Here is a 20,023-nt window from a genome sequence, read left to right as displayed (position 1 = left end):
TAACTCCCTTATGCTATATTTTAGTATTGGAGATGTCACATAAGTACTATAAGTATTTGTCATATCCATAGTCAGATTCACCATATATAATCATCCGTACATAATCCTCACATTTTCTCACCAACTCACATATATTTGTATTGTCATAGTCATTTATTTAAAAATACTCTATTTTACATGCAAACTTTTCATTAGTTCATATATACAATATGCATATGATATTTTCCTCATACTTCAACTATTATGTTTACGCTTACATATATACATATATATGTGCATAACACTACATGCTTACAAATTATTCCCAATAAGCATTTTCATGCGTGAATGAACACACAATCACTTCTTTACCTTTTATAGTTTTTATATGTATTATATATGTAGACTAACTATATATATTTATAGCATAACACGTACTCTTTACATATACAAACATACTGATGCACGCCCTCACAGTAAGAATACACATACATATACAAGCTGGTACCCACACACAATAATATATATGTATATACTGACTCACTCACACTTCCACTCATACACAACCATGAACAACCTTCCTCGTGCATCAACATGCAATTCTCCTCTAAGTTCAACAACATACATAGTATAAAATAACCAAAATAGGGCACACATAATCAAATATATATTAAGAATACACGGGAATTAATTCAAACATCAACATCGAAACTCTACATAAAATTAAATTTAAAACCATAATTAATCTAGGTGATTTAAAGGAAAACTTCAATCAAATAATTACGGAGAAGATTCAGGTATCTTTACTAGAGTTAGAAGTCGATCACATCGTCCCAAGCAACTGTCGATCACAATTCATGCCTGTTCCTCTCGGGTTGGGGTTTTTTCTGGCCAATTTTCAAAAGTTAGACATTAAAACAATGGTGAAAGGAGAATTATAGAGAAAAAAAGGAGAAAAATGCTTACCAGTGGTCAGTTTGGCATCTCTAACATGGCGGCGCTGCCTTACTCTATTATCTGCTATTCTCCTCTGGCATCTCCTTTTTCCTTCTCAAGTCACCCTCTATCGATAGGGGTTTTGAGGGCCAGTAAGGGTAAAACTTAAATACCCATCCCCAGTTAATCCTAATTGTTTGATTGAGCTTGTATGGTGCAATGGAGACCGTTCGATCGGGAGCTCATTAAGGGTATTTTTGACATTTTCCTTCGCGAGCAGCCCTAACCATCAAATCGCATTCTCAACATATCTGGGCCATCTGTCGCACAAATCATTAGATTAGCCCGCAATGGAATCAGGGCCAGCCACTTAATAACACGTGGATCGCCAGTGTGGCAGCCATGCGTGGAGCATCTGTTAACATGGCTATTCAAAGAGCAATTTAATTGGCTGCCTCGCTGCGTCAGCCATCCCACGTGGCTTATTTTTTTCCAAAATTATGCAGTGACCCGTAGTCACCCAAAATCCTTTCAAATGGGTGCGTTTTAGTTACAAAATGGCCATGACTTCGGAATTTTATTTCAAAAAGATCCTAAATTAATTATTTTAATTATTTTTCACATCTTTGGTGGATTTTGATATTTAATTTAACTAATCCATTTATTTTTAAATTGTAAAGCGCACATAAATAAAATTTACACTTTATTAAATAGTGAAATTAAATTATTTTCAAATCTCAAATATTATAGGACTAGGCCAAGAGCTTAGAGAAAAATGTATGCCATCCACATTATCTCTTGTACTTTAGCTAAAGTTTTGATAGACTTAGAATCTACACATTTTTTTGTATAATATTAGTTTGTTTAACATCTGAACATTAAACAATCACCATTAGATTATGTACTAGTAGTCTCTACCCCAACTAACAAAGACTTGACAGCTAGTACAGTCTGTCGAGCATGCATTGTAGAGCTTGCCAACAACGAGTTACTAATAGACCTCATACTCTTATAGATGCATGATTTTGATTCAAATTGGGAATGGATTGGCTAGCTGCATATCATGTCAGCATGGATTGTCATGGGAAGAGGGTGACTTTTAATATTCCCAATGACAAGGCCTTCTAATTCTAAGGGATTACAGAACCCCAACATTTGTGCCTCAAATCTTGCATCCAAGCTCGCTAATTACTTAAGAAGGGATGTGGGGTATTTGGCTTATGTGGTAGAAGTTAAAAGTAAAAAAGTTAATCTACAATGGATACCTGTGGCGAAGGAACTTTTTGATGTTTTCTTAAAAAATCTTTTAGATCTACCCCCAAATCGAGAGATTGAGTTCTCCATTGACTTAATCCTTGGTAGGAGCTCTATTTTTAAGGCTCCATGTTAAATAGTGAAATCAGAACTAAAGGAGCTCAAGAAACAATTGCAAGAGTTATTAAATAAGGGCTTCATCAACCAAATATATCATGATAGGGAGCTCCAATACTATTTGTAAATAAGAAGGATGGTAACATGTAGCTCTGCATCGATTAAGAATAATTGGACTAAGTTAAAATAAATAATAAGGATCCGCTGCCTAAGATTGATGATCTAGTTTACCAACCACAAAGAGCCCAAGTATTCTTAAAGATTGATCTTCACTCAGGATACCATCAACTAAAGATTAAGAAAGAGGATGTTCCTAATACTTTCTTCAGGACCAAGTATGGCCATTACAAGTTTCTAGTCATGTCGTTTGGTATAACCAATGCTCCAACAATATTCATGGATTTGATTAACATAGTATTTCAACCATTCTTAGATAAATTGTTATCATTTTTATTGATGACATATTGATCTATTCATAGAGCAAGGCTGAACATGTGAAGCATCTAGCCTTATTGCTTAAGATACTCAAGATAAAGAAGCTTTATGTTGACTTTAAGAAGTATGAGTTTTGGTTGAAGAAAGTTGTTTTCTTAGACATATAGTTTCCAAAGATGGGATACATGTCGATCCAACTAAAATATAAGGGGAAAAGGCCTACAAGGGTGATTACAGTTCAAAGTTTTCTCAGTTAAGTTGGATATTATAAAAGGTTTGTTGAAGGTTTTTCAAAAATTGCCACTTCACTAACTCAGCTTACCAAAAATGGATGTAAAGTTCGAGTATAATTATAAGTGTGGACAAAGTTTCTCGGAGCTTAAAAAACAATTGACAACGACTCTAGTACTAACTACTCCTGATGGTACCAGTGGATTCTTTATCTATAGTGATGCTTCAAAATAAGGATTAGAATGCGTACTAATATAACAAGGGAAAGTGATAGTTTATGGTTATAAAAAATTAAAGAATCATGAGCAAAACTATCTCACTCATGACTAGGAAATAACTACCATAATGTTTGCCTTAAAGATCTTACGCTATTATCTATATAGTAAGAGCCTAAAATATACAAAAATCATAAGAATTTAAAGTATTTTTTTTCACAAAATGAACCAATATGCACTAGAAGAGGTTGATGAATTTATTTAAGAACGATGACTGCAAAATCTTATATCATATAGGAAAAGCAACATGGTTGCAAAGGCACTTGGTGGGAAGAGTTCATACACTACTGCCTATATGATGGTCTCAAAATGGAGATAAATAGAGGAGTTCCATAAGCTGGACCTAAATATTCGATAGAAGGGATAAGAAGGATACTTAGCTAATATAAAGTTATAACTTATTCTGGTATAAAAATTTTAAATAAGCTCAACAATCTAATCCTGCCTTGAAGTCTATTATAAAAGATGTTAGGTAAAGACTTATGCCAAATTTAGACTATCAGAAGATGATGCACCAAGGTTTGGAATTAGGGTATGTGTGCCAAATAATAATAACATGAAGAATGAGATATTAGGAGAAACACACTTATCTAGATTTGCAGTGCACCCTAGTAACACTAAAATATACCAAAACTTGAAGACCAGATATTGGTGGAGTAGGATAAAGAAGGATATAGTAGAGTTCGTTTCCAAATATCTCACATGCTAAGAAGTAAAGGTTGAATATCATAAGCGAGTAGGACTACTTCAGCCCTTGCTAGTATCAGAGTAAAATAGAAACACATTACCATGGATTTCGTGGTGGGCCTACCCAAATAAGATCCCACCATGGTGCTATTTGGGTTATTTTTTATAAATTAACCAAGTCTTTCAATTGTTTTGACTATCAAAGTAAATAACCCATTGGACAACTTGGCAAGACTCTATATTAAGGAGATCGTGAGATACATGGTATTTTAGTGATAGTCATCTTAAATCGAGATCCTTGTTTTACCTCAAGATTTTGGATAAGTTTGCAGAATATTGTGGGAACCAAACTATTCTTCAAAACAGATTTTCATCCTCAAATGGATGACTAATTAGAATGAACAATCCAAAATTTGAAGGATATGTTATAATCTTGTGATATTGAGCCAAAAGGTAATTAGGATGATCATTTATCTCTGATCGAGTTTTCATATAATAATAGTTATTGGTCCAACATTCAAATGGATGCTATGAGTCCTTGTGTGGAAGACTTTGCAGATCACCTATCTGTTGAGAAGAAGTTTGAGAGTGTAAATTGTTTGGACCTGAGTTAGTGGAAGAGACTATAGAGAAAGTGAGATTGATCAAGAAGCATCTTTGGACCACTTAAAGTTAACAGAAAAGTTATGTTGACAACTGGAGATTAAATTTTGAAGTAAGCAACCATATATTATTGAAGATTTCACTAATCAAATAGATCATGAGATTTAAGAAGAATGAAAAGTTAAGTCCTAGATCCGTCAGACCTTTTAAGATATTAGAAAGAGTGGGAATAGTCGCCTACCGTTTAGTATTGTCATTTGAATTAGCTAACATTCACAATGTCTTTGATGTTTCAATGTCGAGGAAATATCACTCAAATCCATCATATGTAGTATGAACCTCTTCCACTTTAGCAAAATTTATCATATATTGAGCTCATTGTGTAGATATTAGATATTAAGGAAAAGATATTATGATCCAAGGTGATCTCCTTAGTAAAAGTACTCTGGCCACATAACTCGACTAAAGAAGCCACATGGGAACCTGAGGAGGGAATGAAGGCCAAGTATATCTTCTTACGACCACCGATAAGTTCAATTTAGAGGACTAAATTCCTTTTTAAAGGATGGAGGATATAATTGGCTAAAATGCCCCCGAGTAATATTCTTGTGTTTGGCATGATTAGTTTAACATGTGTGTGTGTTTGGGAGCATGTAGTAAGAGTAAATACTTAATTTAGGGGTAAACAAAAATAGAATAATGTAATTAGGTTAAAAGAATTCCCTTAAAATATGGATGTTCCATAAAAAGGATAGTAAATTTTTCTTGGCCAATAAACGTATTTTGAGGCCACAACGACGTCTTAGGAGGTTGAAAAACACTTTTAGGAAGTGAGAGAAATAATTGGAATGAAAATGAAAAGAGAAAACAAAAATTATGGTTAAGAAAAATCCATTGAGTAAGGGGAAAATGACCTTTTGGAGTAAAAACACTTCCTAATACCAAAGTACGTGGAATTTAAAGTCTAAATTTAGTAAAAGACAAGCAAAGACATGAATAAAGAGAGATGTCAAAAGAGAAAAATATTTATAGAAGAAAATTTGGGAGAACACCGAGAAAAACCGAGAGGGAAAGACAAAGTCTTGTGGTTGTTTATAATTTTGAGTACATGGCCTTTAAGTGAGCCTTAAGAGGCCTAATGGGCTCTAATTGAGTTCAAATTTTATAGATCGGTAGCTAAAAGCACGAGGAATATGTCAAATAAGATTCGATCAAAAACTCTTTAGAATCAAGCATGAAATTATGGCTTGAAGTAAAATGATGAAGGAAGCTTGCAGTTTTGGGCCTTATGGACTTAAGTGGGTCTAAGGTGAGCCTAATGGGCTCTAATTGAGCCCAAAATTTATGGATAAGTAGTTGAAAGCTGGATAAAAACTAAAATATAAGTGGAGATGGAAGTAGGATCTAGTCAAGCAAGAGGTGCCATGAGAAAAGAAAAAGGAGAGAAGGATTATGCATAATTGGAAATGGCAAAGTATGACATCGGTTCTTTTTGCCACATGATTGACAGTGGGAAATTCCCATATTGATTCCTTTTACCACATGGTTTAAGGTGGGAAAGTCCCATGTTAGTTCCTTTTGCCAACTACCTTGGCTCCCTCCTCCTTTAAATAGGGGATATCGAGAGGAGGAGCAAACATTGTGTTGAAGAGAGGAAGAGAATAAAAGAGAAGGAGAGAATAAAAAGGATGAGAACGCAAAAGGTGAGAAAAGAGAAATATTGTGAGTTTGTATGAGTTTTGTGAGATTTTATGAGAAAAATCTTGGGAAAACTCTACCAAAATAGTGAGGGAAATAAAGAAGGAGGAAGAAGAAGGAAAAACAAGAGAAAAAAAAAAGAAAAGAATGAGAAAGGCTCGACTAACAAAAGGGTTAACCCATAAGGTAAGTGAGTTTTTACCATTATATTTGGCTCGATTTTGATTCCATTTTTGGGATTAACTTTTGATTATTTTGTTGGTTATTTTCGAGTGAAAACAATGATAAAAAAACATCCTAGAACTTTGTTAGATTTCCTAGAGAAAAAAGTTAAAAATTAAGTTGGAACTTTGTCAGAATTAAGATCACGTGGTCCACAAGGTATGACATTTAGAGTTTTTCCTTAGGCATAAATTTCCCATGTATATATATAGGGGATATCTTTTACTTCAAATTAGTGATGTTTCTAAGGGGATACTCTGTCGAAATTTTGGTGGGAAATTGAAGCAAAATAAAGGGAGACTCTATGATGTGAGCAAGGAAAGAAAAATCCCCCATGAGATTTTCTTTCCTAATCCCACAGGAAATCTTTCTTTTTAAGAGGGAGAATCGACCAAGGAAGAAAATTGATCCTAAATTGGAAGCTATCTTGAGAAATAGGAAAACTCCTTAAATGTCAAATCTTACGGAAAAAGAAAACACTTGAGAAAAGAAGAAAATATATTACCAGAATTTCTTCCCTTAAATCTCCATAATTAATTAAGATCTTCTTTATTTCAAAAAGAAAATTATATCTATCCTATTTTAATCGTAATTCTCTTAATTTTAATAGTTTTTATATTCTATTCTATATTTAATTTTTTATGTAATTTATCTATTAAATTAGGATACTATTTTCCTTATTATTCACATGATCTATACTATAAATAGGTTAGCAATTCCTACTTTTAATAATTCAAGTTTCAATTAATAAAATTATAAAGTTTTAGTTTTTAACTAGTGAGGTTTATTTTAACCTTCTTGTTGAGTGGAAAATTGATGTTCACTTATCAAGGTAACTTGTGGCGTTTTCATCAATCTATATTTTAAATTGATTTTAACTTATCAAGATTTTCGTGTTCTAATCAATTAAATTATCCCTATTATTTTGGTTTTCACTCCCCTATCGGGTGCGGATCAAGTGAGGAGGGTTTATTTAGGGATAAGTTTCTATATGCTAAAGTTATATGTGGGGTTTTGAATTGCATGTTTTGATCTTGGGTTCTGCATCATTATACGTGGTGTTTTTGATCATATTAGTTGATTTTGGGTTCCGCATCACTCTGCCCAATTAAAAAATGAAAATTAACAAAATTATAAAGGGAGACTCTGGCCGAGCAGATACATTAAGTAATAGATAAAAAGAAAGGTTTAAAATACGATTGCTTAGGAGCTAAGGTAAGTGGATATTGTGAGCTCATTAGCCTACGTACTTATGAAAGTGCTTTGTGCGTATTTTCGTAAATGCTAACCAAGTGTTATGTTAAAGGATTGATTTAATATAAGTGTTCACTTGTCATGTGTCTTCAAAATGTGATTTTAATTTGTGTGTATCACTCATTATAGAGATGGGTCATTCTAAAGTCACTGTATTATGTTAAGCTTCAATGCACCCATACATGTTGATTCGTGTTCGAGTGTATTACAAAGTATTAAGTGTGTACCCATACATATCCCATGTTCGGATGTATTGGGGACCGATAAGTATATGCATATCCAAAAATGTTGTAGGAAAATGTGATTGGTTCACAATAATAGTGATGAAGTTTAGCCTATTGTACAATTTAACAGTGTGAATCTGTTTTTTGGTTTGAATATCTATTTTCTAAAAGTGTATAAGATATGTGTCCGTTGTGTGTGAAACCTCTATATGCTGCATGTACTATACTGTAATTTCATAATATCAGGTTAGTTCTCAACTCTCCTTCTTATAATATGTCACTTTGCTTTTTTATAAATAAACTTTTAATGTTATGGATAGACTAATTAGACATTTTTTGTAAGGACTAAGGATGGTGATTCTAGAGGGTTTATGTTTGTTAGCTGGGATTCCATTTGTAATCCTAAACAAGCTAATGGATTAGCTTTTTGATATTTAACACATTTATACTATGGTTTTGTAGCTAAGCTAACTTAGCAAGTGGTAAAAACCTTGGGTTAATATGGTGAGAGCTAAATACATTGGCAACTTTATGGAGTTGTCTAGAAAGTCTTCGGGTTCCTACTTCTGGAAGGGTATTTTAGAAAACAAAAAATCTTACATATACCGGGGTTTGTAAACTCATAAGTGATATCACTAACACAACAATCTGGGAAGATCTTTGGATACCTTTTCTTGAAGCTTTTGTTTTCTAGTTTGCAGCGAAGCCTAATTGTATCGTGGTTAATCAGTTAATTGATAAATCAACTTGGCAATGGCATCATGGCCCAAGAAACAATATAAGAAATCTTGAAAATCAAATTGTCAAGAATCTAGGTGGAGGATAAATGAATTTGAATTTATTTAAGCAATACTAATTACTCAACTAAGTTAAAATATAAAATTCTAACTATACCTATTTTAATGCCTAACATAAGACCAGAAGAAGATCAATTGAAACTTTTATGAAAAGCCAAAATTTTAGAAAGGCGTAGTTTTATAGTGACGAATTCTTAAAAAGAGTCTACTTACATCATAGTAATAATCTCACATTTATCATTTCATGCATTTTATTTTGCTAATAGTAAGAGTTATGATCATATTTTTGTACATTGTCATGTTATTAGGATATTGTGTTTACATCTCCATGAAATTTATGACTAAATTGTTTATTAAGAATATTTTGCATAATAATTCATTTACGTTTATCTGCAAAAATGTCTATATATATATCTTGTTTCCAGATTTGGGAATTCAAAATATGTGATTCTAGCAGGGGTACCAATTTGAAATATATTATATCATGAGTCACGATTTGGTCAAAACCATTATTAGAGGTCCTAAATAAAGGTTCCTAGAAAAATTCCCTTCAACAAAGAAACTAAAAAGGAAAGAAGGAGAATCACGTTTCTAAGAATCTCGCGGTCCGCTCTTCCCTTTTCTCACAATTTTAGATCCTCCAGTTTTCCTCCGAAGTTTTCAACAGGTAAAAGTGCTCTCCATACACTTCATAATCTGTTATCTAATAGTCTTAATATCAGATCTTCTTCCTTCATCAACAGGTATCCATCCGGATTTATCTATGATCTATAACGTGTATAATATCTCCTTTTGAGCATTATTCAGTGGATCCGTTTAACCTGTTCTTGTATTTTTCTGAAACTTTTATTTGCACAGTTGTTTTTATGTAAGATCAGTGTTTTCTTGAAATTGAAAGTGGATTTAGGATTTGTTTCCTGACTTAATTAGTTCTCCATTTTTTTCTCTTATTGTTTTGAGCAGGTGTTCGATTTATTGATATATGTTCGTCTTTTGCGTTCTGTTTATTGATTTTTTGGGAGGATTTTACATTTGTTTTGTTTTTCCTGATATTGAAATGTATATTTGCAATGATGATTTGTGTTTCCCGTATTTATTAGTGGATTTTTGTTGTGGGAATATACTTTTAGCTTTTGGTTGATGATTTTCATGTTGCCTTTTGATTTGATTTGTGAATATGGTGGTTAATCCAGAGCAAGCTACAGGGAGTCAGTCATGGGGCTGACATTCACGAAGCTATTTAGCCGGCTTTTTGCAAAGAAGGAAATGCGTATTCTGATGGTTGGTCTGGATGCTGCTGGTAAGACCACCATTTTGTACAAGCTGAAGCTTGGTGAAATTGTCACCACGATCCCTACCATAGGTGACTCCTCCATCCACTTCAAGAGAAAGTTTTTTTCTATTCTCTGTTGTGTAGATTATTTTAATGGTTTGCGTGATTTTAATTTGTTTGCTTCTTATATCGACTTCTATCTCTGAATCGCTCTTGGAGTCTTCATTTAGATGGCACATTTTTTTAACTAATTTTTTTTGGGGTAGACTGCATTTTAAAACCGGCTATCATAATTTTAGTTCTTACCTGTACCAAAAACTGTGGGTACCATCTCTTCTCTTGTACCATATTCCCAGAGATCATTTTCCTGGGAGCCTCTATGTTAGAGGTGTTATAGAAGTTAAAAGGACATTGCAAATGACTGGTGGCTGAAGTAATAAATGGTTATGTACATTATTGATTTAGAAAATAGCATGGAAAAAATGTGATATGCTAGCAAATCTTTAAGGGTTTTGTCTTTAGTATGGTAAATTCTTCAAATTCCTTCTTTTTGTCAGTGAATGCTTTAGGAAATGTTATTTGTTCTTCCGAGTTGGTGAGAGCGTTATGATTTTCTCAAATCTTAACAGTTCAATATCATACCGATACAAAGTGTCACAGATTATAGTTTAATGTGCAAGGAACCTCTTTTGCAGGATTTAATGTGGAGACAGTTGAATACAAGAATATCAGCTTCACTGTTTGGGATGTGGGTGGTCAAGATAAGGTACACATTTCTTTGAGAAAGCTCTTTTTCACTCTATTGGTAAATTTTGAACCTTAAATATCCTAAATCAGTTATACACCCAGTATTTTTGAAGATTTATGGACATAAATACAAAGTAATAAGGACATGTTTTAGTTGGGAAAATATACAGTGCTGAAATTAATCGGAAGTCCCATGACAAACTCTTCAGTTATAAGGACAAGTTGGAATTGCAAAAATAAGTATGGTGCTGAAATAAATTAGAAGTTCCAGGATAAGTCTTTTAATTATTATGTGATACTGACATCAATGTTCTATCAATGATAAATTGACATTTTTTTCACATTCTAGTTAATGCATTTGTTCATTTTTAATTACGTTTGATGGCTGTTATGATGCCATGAATACATAAGCCATATCTTTCACATTTTTTATTCTTATTTTTATTTGGGCTCATTCGAGTAACCAATGTTTGGTTTTTGTAAATCAGATCCGCCCATTGTGGAGGCACTATTTTCAGAACACTCAAGGTCTTATTTTTGTGGTGGACAGCAATGATAGGGACCGTATTGTTGAGGCGAGGGATGAGTTGCATCGTATGTTGAACGAGGTTTGTGATCAATTTCTGTCTGTATTTTTCGCTATGCATGTTACATACTGAATTGCTATCTGCCGATTGCTCCTGTTTGATTTGATATCACTGCATTTTTTGTTTTACTGCTATTTTTTATTTACACCATTTTCCATCCCCTATGTTTCTGGAGTATAATTCTTAGAAGTCAATGTCTCTCTCAATGCAGTAAGGCTACGTTTGATGGATGGTTAGGGTGTGGTAAGCTCCCTTACCTACCCTATCTGGGATTTTAATTTAATGGAGTATGGAAACCCACTCCTTGTCATGCGACTGGTTGCCTCTGGTGACCATAGTTGGTGTGGTCACATGACAAACACTTATTGTGCTTAGCTAATCACTTGTTGGCAGTGCAATTTGTGAGCTTTGAGCATCTCTCAGTGCAATGGCCATTTTTGTTTTGTTTTGTTTTCTTTTATTAGATTAATTTTTTGTTTGAAAAATGAAATTGTAATATTTTATAACTATTTGAACACAAAGAATTTTTGAAATTTTATATCAGTATATTTTGAATGCACTAATTTTAAATTATTAGTTCAATTATTATGGTTTATTGAAAACCTATCCGACCTCTTATTCAAACTATTCTGTGCTTACCCTACCCTCCACTATCCTAATCAACAACTGTACTTTATTATCATGCGAAGTAAACTCCATGGGCATAAGATTGTTGCCGTTGCTACATTAACTTGAACTTCCTTCCCTTTGAATTTGTGGTTGCATGATCAAATATTTCAACGGTCTTGTAATAGATGGTGATCTGTTACAATGTGATTCCAATCAGAAAAGTTATATAATGATTTTCATGTAAATGTTAGAGAAAGTGCAGTTGCATCTTAAGAAATTCTATAAAAATAGTTCGAAATTTGTTTTTCTTTATCAATATAACTGATTTTCGTGTTTACATTGCAAAGTTTAACCTGGTTGTTTAGTGTAGTGATTTTACTGACTGTGTCCTACTACTTCAGCATTAATTTCCTGTCTTGCTATTAGATGCAGTGAGATTTTATCTTATGGAAATGTTCTGAAATGAGAAGCACTGGGGACTTAAATGAAATTCATCTAATTTTCAGGATGAACTAAGGGATGCTGTTCTTCTTGTATTTGCCAATAAGCAAGATCTTCCCAATGCAATGAACGCTGCAGAAATAACTGACAAGCTTGGTCTTCATTCTCTCCGCCAACGCCACTGGTAGAGTCACCTTTCCTTTCCCCTCTAGTGTAGAACAGATGTAGACATTTTCTTTTTTATTGAATTTCTTTTTGAAATTCCTGAGTTATACATTTATGCCTTGATAAGACCATTCACTATCCCTTGAAGCTCAATATTTCCCTTGGATGAACTACCAGAAGAAAAGAACTTATTTCATGGTAGTCTCATTAGACCTTTTATCTTTCTTGATATATTCAAATAATAGGTAGGGACAAACTGAAACATTATGGAGCTACAAAGACAGTAATTTTGTCATTAACACCACATGAAAACATTTTCCCTAGAGTAACTCTTAATATGAATAACAAAAACTTTTGTATAGCCATTTCTGGACATTCAATGGACGTTATCGATAGAATAATTCAGAGTTGAACCTAAAATAAGAAATTGAAAGATTTTGTTGAAATTGTTCATTTGGAATTTCCTGGAAAGCTATGATCATGGAAATTCGATGATCTATCTATTTTGCTATTCTCTTATATTCTAGAGGAGTATCTATAGCTGATTTACATAAGTTTGAATTATTGGAGTGGTGTGCATTTGAAAAAAGATAAATTTAGTACTCAGTGCTCCCTAGGTCATAGTTTTTGTCGGTACTTGGTGTGGGTCTAGGTACATGGTTTTGTCATTTTCGTTGGTCGGTGGCACTAAAGAGTAGGTTTATATGGTTCATTACTTTAGTACTGAAGGGTAGGTTTATACTATTGACTTTTAGTTTATGGTATCCCCTTATTGAAGTGTTTTTTAGGAGTCTATATTTACACTGTTTTTTGAGATAATAGGAGTCTATCTGTATCTGTATGCATTGTTATATGTGAAAAATATATCAACCCAATCATATAGGCCATATCTAAAATCTCAAAAAGTGGTTTAACAATAACAAAACCTTAAATATCCAACACATGGATTCTAGATATTATAGTATGGGTTTTCAACACATATATCAAGGATTATAAATCTTTAAGTTTCACGGACTATTGTGATTTCTGTCCCCGCAAGAATTAGAGTCTGGTGTTACTCTTTGTGCAAACTGGATTGTAGATAAACTGCAGCGTAGTGTTGCAGTCCTGGGAGCACTGTTTATTATCCTTTTATTAAAATTACTAGGGTGGAGATGATGGGACTGTAGCCTCTAAGAAAGTAAAGCGGAGTTGAAACCTAAACAAAGTGCAATGTCTTTCTGCTGAATTATATAGTTTAAATTATCATATTGTACCCCTTAAACAATGGATGGTATGTCAAGAAGTCAAAAGGGTCACATGGTGTTGGTCTTTGAAAGAAGATTAATTCTTAAAAAAAACCTTTCATGGGTGTATTAAGTGGAGGGTTGGAGTAGATGAAGGTGTGAGGTTCTGGAAAGACAAACGGACCGATGGCAAGGCCCTTTTTATGGTGTACCCTATCCTTTTGCTAGTGCACAGAACAAAAAATATTTCTGTGAAGGATGCATTTGTGGGGATCAATGGGGAGAGCAATTGGTCTATTTATTTGTCAAGGAACCTAAATAATTGGGAGATGGATGAATATTGAATCTCCTCGACTTCCTTGCTCGTGCATGTCTTTGGAGGGGCGGAGATGAGCCTGGTTGCAGTCTGTGTTGGAATGGCCGGTTCTTTGTCAAATCCTTGTACATACTTTTAACTAAGAAAGGTGGGGATAGTGTGAAATTTCCTTCTAGCATGATTTGGAAAGCAAAGGCCTCACTTGGGGTGGCTTTCTTTGCTTGGTAAGCTGCTACGGAGGGGTACCCTTACTCTGGATAAGTTGACTAAAAAAAGGAAAATACTAGTGAATGGATGCTACTTATGCAAGTGTGGTGAGGAGACTCGTAACCACATTCTTCCTTGATGCCTGTTTGTTCACCGGCTTTGGGTGTTGGCCAATTGTCTGCTGGGGATTCATTGCGTCATTGCTGGCACGGTTAGGGATGAATTGTGGGTTTGGAAGGGCTTTCCAAGGGTAAAAAACACTTAAGTCTTTTTCCTCTAGCTACTATTTGGACTATATTTAAAGAGAGGAAATAGAAGGGCATTTGGACTAACTGTGTATTCTAGTGAGGATTTTGGGGACTTCATAAATATTTTGCTTTATTTGTAAATATTTTATGTGGGTTTTCACCTTCTAGGTGCCTTATAATCTGCTCATTTTCTTGCCAAAAAAATTTATCATGTACCCCATGTATTTTGAAAAATATCCTTTTTTAGGTACTTGAACACTATGAAATTTAATGGAAAACATTTTTTAAAAAATTATTGTACTTTCTGTGGGCGTAATACCGTCATTGTCTGGACTCTCTAATTTTAGTGTCATATGCATGTCAAATGTGACCCAATCTTTGTGTGGGTATGAGACATTTGTCTGGCAATTGATATGCATGTCAAACACTTGATGATCTAGAACTAGATGTTGTGATATATGATAGTATAGAGACAATGATAAAGGCCCTTAGATTTAGAAGCTGGAAAAGAACACAATAAATAGAAACATATTCTTGAATGTCAAAGTCTTAGGCTTTTGTATAATGACACACTAAATCAGTTAGATATTACTATCGCATATAAATTTCACCCACTACAGATATGAGTCTGCTATCTTTCTGTACTAAAGACTAATATGTCATAGTTTTATTACTTTTCATATTAAATCCTAGACTAATTTGTGGATTTTTGTTGGCCAAGGTCCTGTATTTTTTGCCTTAAAAATTATAGAGCTAGAAACTTGGATTGAAGCACACACTGAACACTTGCACCTGAATCCGAGCAACATAGCATAATACCAACAAATAACACTTTCCCCTCCCAAAGAAACCTACAAGAATGATTATTTCGTATAAAGACCCATGTACATCTTTTTTTTTTGAGGTAGTAATCATGGTTTGTAATAATTATTAACTATAATATCTTTATTTTTAAAAAAAATATTTGGACAAAGAAAATGTTGTTTCTATATAGAATTTGTTTTCCTTTCTTTTTGAGGAAAATAATGAATTTTCTTGTGTTCTAATTGATTGCAGAGAAAATGAACTCAAAGGATATAAATTCAAGATAATTGAAATGGACAAGAACAGGACTTTCATAAAAAAAAATTACGAAGAAGATAGTAGGTTTGTCCAAAATTTATTCACCTGTCGAAAAAATAATTGAAATTGAGGTTTGAAGTCTTTTATATATAACATATGTATATTTATTTTATATTTCTGTGAGAACAATTCTTATTCCTTCAAATTCACTCCAAATATGTATATTTTTCCATTGACTGGATAACTAAATCTTATCCAAAAGAAAAAGCAGTTGCTTAAATTGTATAATATAAGTGTCTTACAAGATTGATATGTATAGAAATATGTTACTTATTTTATACTGCCAATATAAATGTAACCAAGCCCATCTTCTTAAAATTAGTCTTACAAAACTTAACTAAGTTCTAAAGGTTATGAAATTTTATTCCATGGAAGTAATGGCGAAGTATGAAAAAATGTGAAAGTGTAGACACCAATTTGGAAATAAATTTCATGTTTCTACTTTTATATTGGATAGTTATAGTTGAGTGTAAACAGGATGAATAATATATAAATGTTTATAAAAAGTATTTTGGATCTATAAAACAATACGATAAATTGGCAAAAAAGTCAGTTAGTAAATGCTTAATTGGTAGACTGATTATGGTGATAAATTTAGGGATTTATACAAAATAAAAAGGGTAAGTGTAATGCAGGGGTAACAAAGGGATACAGGCAAGTGTATATTTTCAAAATACATGGGGGTAAATGGAATACATCAGACTATAGGATGGACTTGGACAAAGTCCCAACCACTCAGCATCAGAAGGGTTTAGAGGATGGAGGAGGTTTGACTCTGTTCTGTTGAGTATCTCAGCCATTAGAACAGCTGCTCTTCCACCATCACCATCACCACCCCTCCAGCAGCGAGAGCCCACCACAACAACCACCACCAGGAAAAGATAAATGATGAAGGATGATTTTTCTTTTAACTGTTTCATTTTTGTTCACATGAAAATGTTGCTGATGTGATAATAATTGTTTGTTACAGGTACATCCAGAGCACTTGTGCAACCTCAGGAGAAGGTCTTTATGAGGGGTTGGATTGGCTTTCCAACAACATCGCTAGCAAGGCAAGTACCTGAACTTGCTAAAATCATAAAGTTTACTTTGATAAGGGTCTAATAGAAGTATTATAGATGAAGGCACCAAGAGAGTGCCGCCAATGAACTTAGAAGCCAAAGATTACAGGAGAAGATCAAGCATTATATTTAAAGTTCCCCAAGATCTTCTGTATTAAGTAGAGAATGACTTTTGAACAAAATGCATAAGATCTAGAATATTTTCTCTCTAAGGAAACAGTTATTATCTAGTGAATTACATGACTGGACTCAATAAGCGAGTCCATTTTTACGTTTTGTAACAAGAAAGAAAGGTTTTTATTGTAGTGTAAAAATTTAAAGTTAAAGATTCTCTCCTCATAGTTCATACTGGTCAGACTGATTTATTCCTTTGGAAAGAAAATCTAGTTATGTAAAATTTCAAAAGATCTCTCTCCATTTTCAAGCAACCATAATTATTTGGAGTTTCATTATTCTCCCATTGTCCACCGTTGCTTGGTCACGAGCCATTTCAAAAATGGTTTTAACTTGGCTTTTTCAGCCATGCTCCCTGACTGGTTGTGCAACAAAGACCAACTAATTAATCTTTTATTTGCTTTTGTAATATTTTCTTCTAATATATTAATATTATTTTGATTAAGATTTACTGGCTGATGTCTTGTTATTCACTGACTTTATATATTCTAAGAAATTCAATTAGTTGATTTTAAGTTATTATTAATAATAGATTTATAAATTTATTAAAATGAATTTATTTCAATAGTTTTCTAAATATTAATTAAGAAACTTTAATTTGTTTTGATCTATTACATATGTTGTGAATGTACTATTAATTAGAATCAAGTCCATAGTTTAAAATAATTTAATTTTCTTCAAGCTGTCAAAGATACAAGAAAATATAATGCATGAGGATATTACTCGTTTGTTATGTCTAAATTAATAATCCAATTGTATGTTTTCGAACTATTTAGATTTGTTGAATTCTACATACTCCTGTCCTGTTCTATTTTAAGTCTATCAAAAGCCACCTCAATTAGGAGAATTTGAACTACTTACATAGAATATTCTTGTATTATTTTCTCTACAAATAGTCCAAACAATAACTTGAGTGAAAGTTTCTTTTAGAAACAAAGAGCTGAATCCCATGACCTTTTATAAGTGATTAGTCAATAAGGATATATCTTTACTTTCCATTTTGCTGCTTATGTCGGGTATTGTTTTCTTTTACAGGCATGAAGTTTTTGAGGATTTTGGTTCTTAGACAGAGACTCTGATAATCGTGGAGAAAATAGTTGTGCTTTTATTTGATCGAGTTTGTAATGGCAGAATGGTTATGTAATTGTTGGTTTAGCTAATACTTTTAGCTATAAATATAACTATTATGATGATACTATGTTTTGGTAAATTGCATCATATCCTGGATATGGTTTGGTTTGCTTCATATAGTGCTTCTCTTACCCTCTAGATTTCAATTTATATTTTTCAAATAATCGTGGAGAAAATAGTTGTGCTTTTGTTTGATCGGGTTTGTAATGGCAGAATGGTTATGTAATTGTTGGTTTAGCTAATACTTTTAGCTATAAATATAACTATTATGATGATACTATGTTTTGGTAAATTGCATCATATCCTGGATATGGTTTGGTTTGCTTCATATAGTGCTTCTCTTACCCTCTAGATTTCAATTTATATTTTTCAAATAATCGTGGAGAAAATAGTTGTGCTTTTGTTTGATCGGGTTTGTAATGGCAGAATGGTTATGTAATTGTTGGTTTAGCTAATACTTTTAGCTATAAATATAACTATTATGATGATACTATGTTTTGGTAAATTGCATCATATCCTGGATATGGTTTGGTTTGCTTCATATAGTGCTTCTCTTACCCTCTAGATTTCAATTTATATTTTTCAAATAATCGTGGAGAAAATAGTTGTACTTTTGTTTGATCGGGTTTGTAATGGCAGAATGGTTATGTAATTGTTGGTTTAGCTAATACTTTTAGCTATAAATATAACTATTATGATGATACTATGTTTTGGTAAATTGCATCATATCCTGGATATGGTTTGGTTTGCTTCATATAGTGCTTCTCTTACCCTCTAGATTTCAATTTATATTTTTCAAATAATCGTGGAGAAAATAGTTGTGCTTTTGTTTGATCGGGTTTGTAATGGCAGAATGGTTATGTAATTGTTGGTTTAGCTAATACTTTTAGCTATAAATATAACTATTATGATGATACTATGTTTTGGTAAATTGCATCATATCCTGGATATGGTTTGGTTTGCTTCATATAGTGCTTCTCTTACCCTCTAGATTTCAATTTATATTTTTCAAATAATCGTGGAGAAAATAGTTGTGCTTTTGTTTGATCGGGTTTGTAATGGCAGAATGGTTATGTAATTGTTGGTTTAGCTAATACTTTTAGCTATAAATATAACTATTATGATGATACTATGTTTTGGTAAATTGCATCATATCCTGGATATGGTTTGGTTTGCTTCATATAGTGCTTCTCTTACCCTCTAGATTTCAATTTATATTTTTCAAATAATCGTGGAGAAAATAGTTGTGCTTTTGTTTGATCGGGTTTGTAATGGCAGAATGGTTATGTAATTGTTGGTTTAGCTAATACTTTTAGCTATAAATATAACTATTATGATGATACTATGTTTTGGTAAATTGCATCATATCCTGGATATGGTTTGGTTTGCTTCATATAGTGCTTCTCTTACCCTCTAGAGCATCATATCCTGGATATGGTTTGGTTTGCTTCATATAGTGCTTCTCTTACCCTCTAGATTTCAATTTATATTTTTCAAATAATCGTGGAGAAAATAGTTGTGCTTTTGTTTGATCGGGTTTGTAATGGCAGAATGGTTATGTAATTGTTGGTTTAGCTAATACTTTTAGCTATAAATATAACTATTATGATGATACTATGTTTTGGTAAATTGCATCATATCCTGGATATGGTTTGGTTTGCTTCATATAGATTTCAATTTATATTTTTCAAATTTCACACACATATATATATATATATATATACATATCCTCTCAAAGAAATTTTATATTCATGCATAAAGTGGGCTTAATGGTAAAGTTGTCTTTTTTCTTTTTACACTTAATAAACATTTTTACTGGGTCTAGGATGAGAGGTAAAGGAGAAGAGAGTTGCGAGAGATATATTTGGATAATTTATTTTGATACTTAAATTAATTAAAATAATAACTTGAAAAAATTAAAAAAAATGAAAAATAATTATTGGAATTAAAAAATCAAGAACTAAATTGAGAATGAATAAAACATTAGAAATCATTTTATAATTA

General features: G+C 32.7%; 1 protein-coding gene across 3 annotated transcripts; it reads left to right on the top strand.

The window, feature by feature from the left end:
- Positions 1-9,220: 9,220 nt before the first annotated feature.
- On the top strand, positions 9,221-18,134 carry LOC110807059 (ADP-ribosylation factor 1). 3 transcript variants are annotated; one of them, XM_088220354.1, is made up of 7 exons: positions 9,221-9,379; positions 9,906-10,075; positions 10,681-10,751; positions 11,221-11,340; positions 12,435-12,553; positions 16,624-16,705; positions 17,924-18,134. In XM_088220354.1, exons 2-7 carry the CDS (start codon positions 9,928-9,930, stop codon positions 17,927-17,929), a joined length of 546 nt encoding a protein of 181 aa, XP_088076480.1. In that variant the 5' UTR covers positions 9,221-9,379; positions 9,906-9,927; the 3' UTR covers positions 17,930-18,134. The 3 variants fall into 3 exon arrangements, with proteins under 3 accessions (XP_088076480.1, XP_088076482.1, XP_021887768.2); XM_022032076.2 differs by having other exon boundaries at positions 9,343-9,455; XM_088220356.1 differs by lacking the exons at positions 16,624-16,705; positions 17,924-18,134 and adding an exon at positions 16,289-16,431 and having other exon boundaries at positions 9,237-9,379.
- Positions 18,135-20,023: the final 1,889 nt, after the last annotated feature.

Source organism: Carica papaya, chromosome 1 (genome assembly GCF_054855325.1).
Source record: "Carica papaya isolate Zhongbai chromosome 1, ASM5485532v1, whole genome shotgun sequence".
NCBI lineage: Eukaryota > Viridiplantae > Streptophyta > Magnoliopsida > Brassicales > Caricaceae > Carica > Carica papaya.
This window is presented reverse-complemented; position numbering and strand designations above follow the sequence as displayed.

Bases quoted from the DNA above. Each gene is read 5' to 3' on its own strand.
- LOC110807059 (XM_088220354.1), top strand. From the start codon at position 9,928: ATGGGGCTGACATTCACGAAGCTATTTAGCCGGCTTTTTGCAAAGAAG. The intron at 11,341-12,434 runs GTTTGTGATCAA...TCTAATTTTCAG, and splicing joins TGCATCGTATGTTGAACGAG to GATGAACTAAGGGATGCTGT. The intron at 12,554-16,623 runs GTAGAGTCACCT...TGTTTGTTACAG, and splicing joins TCTCTCCGCCAACGCCACTG to GTACATCCAGAGCACTTGTG.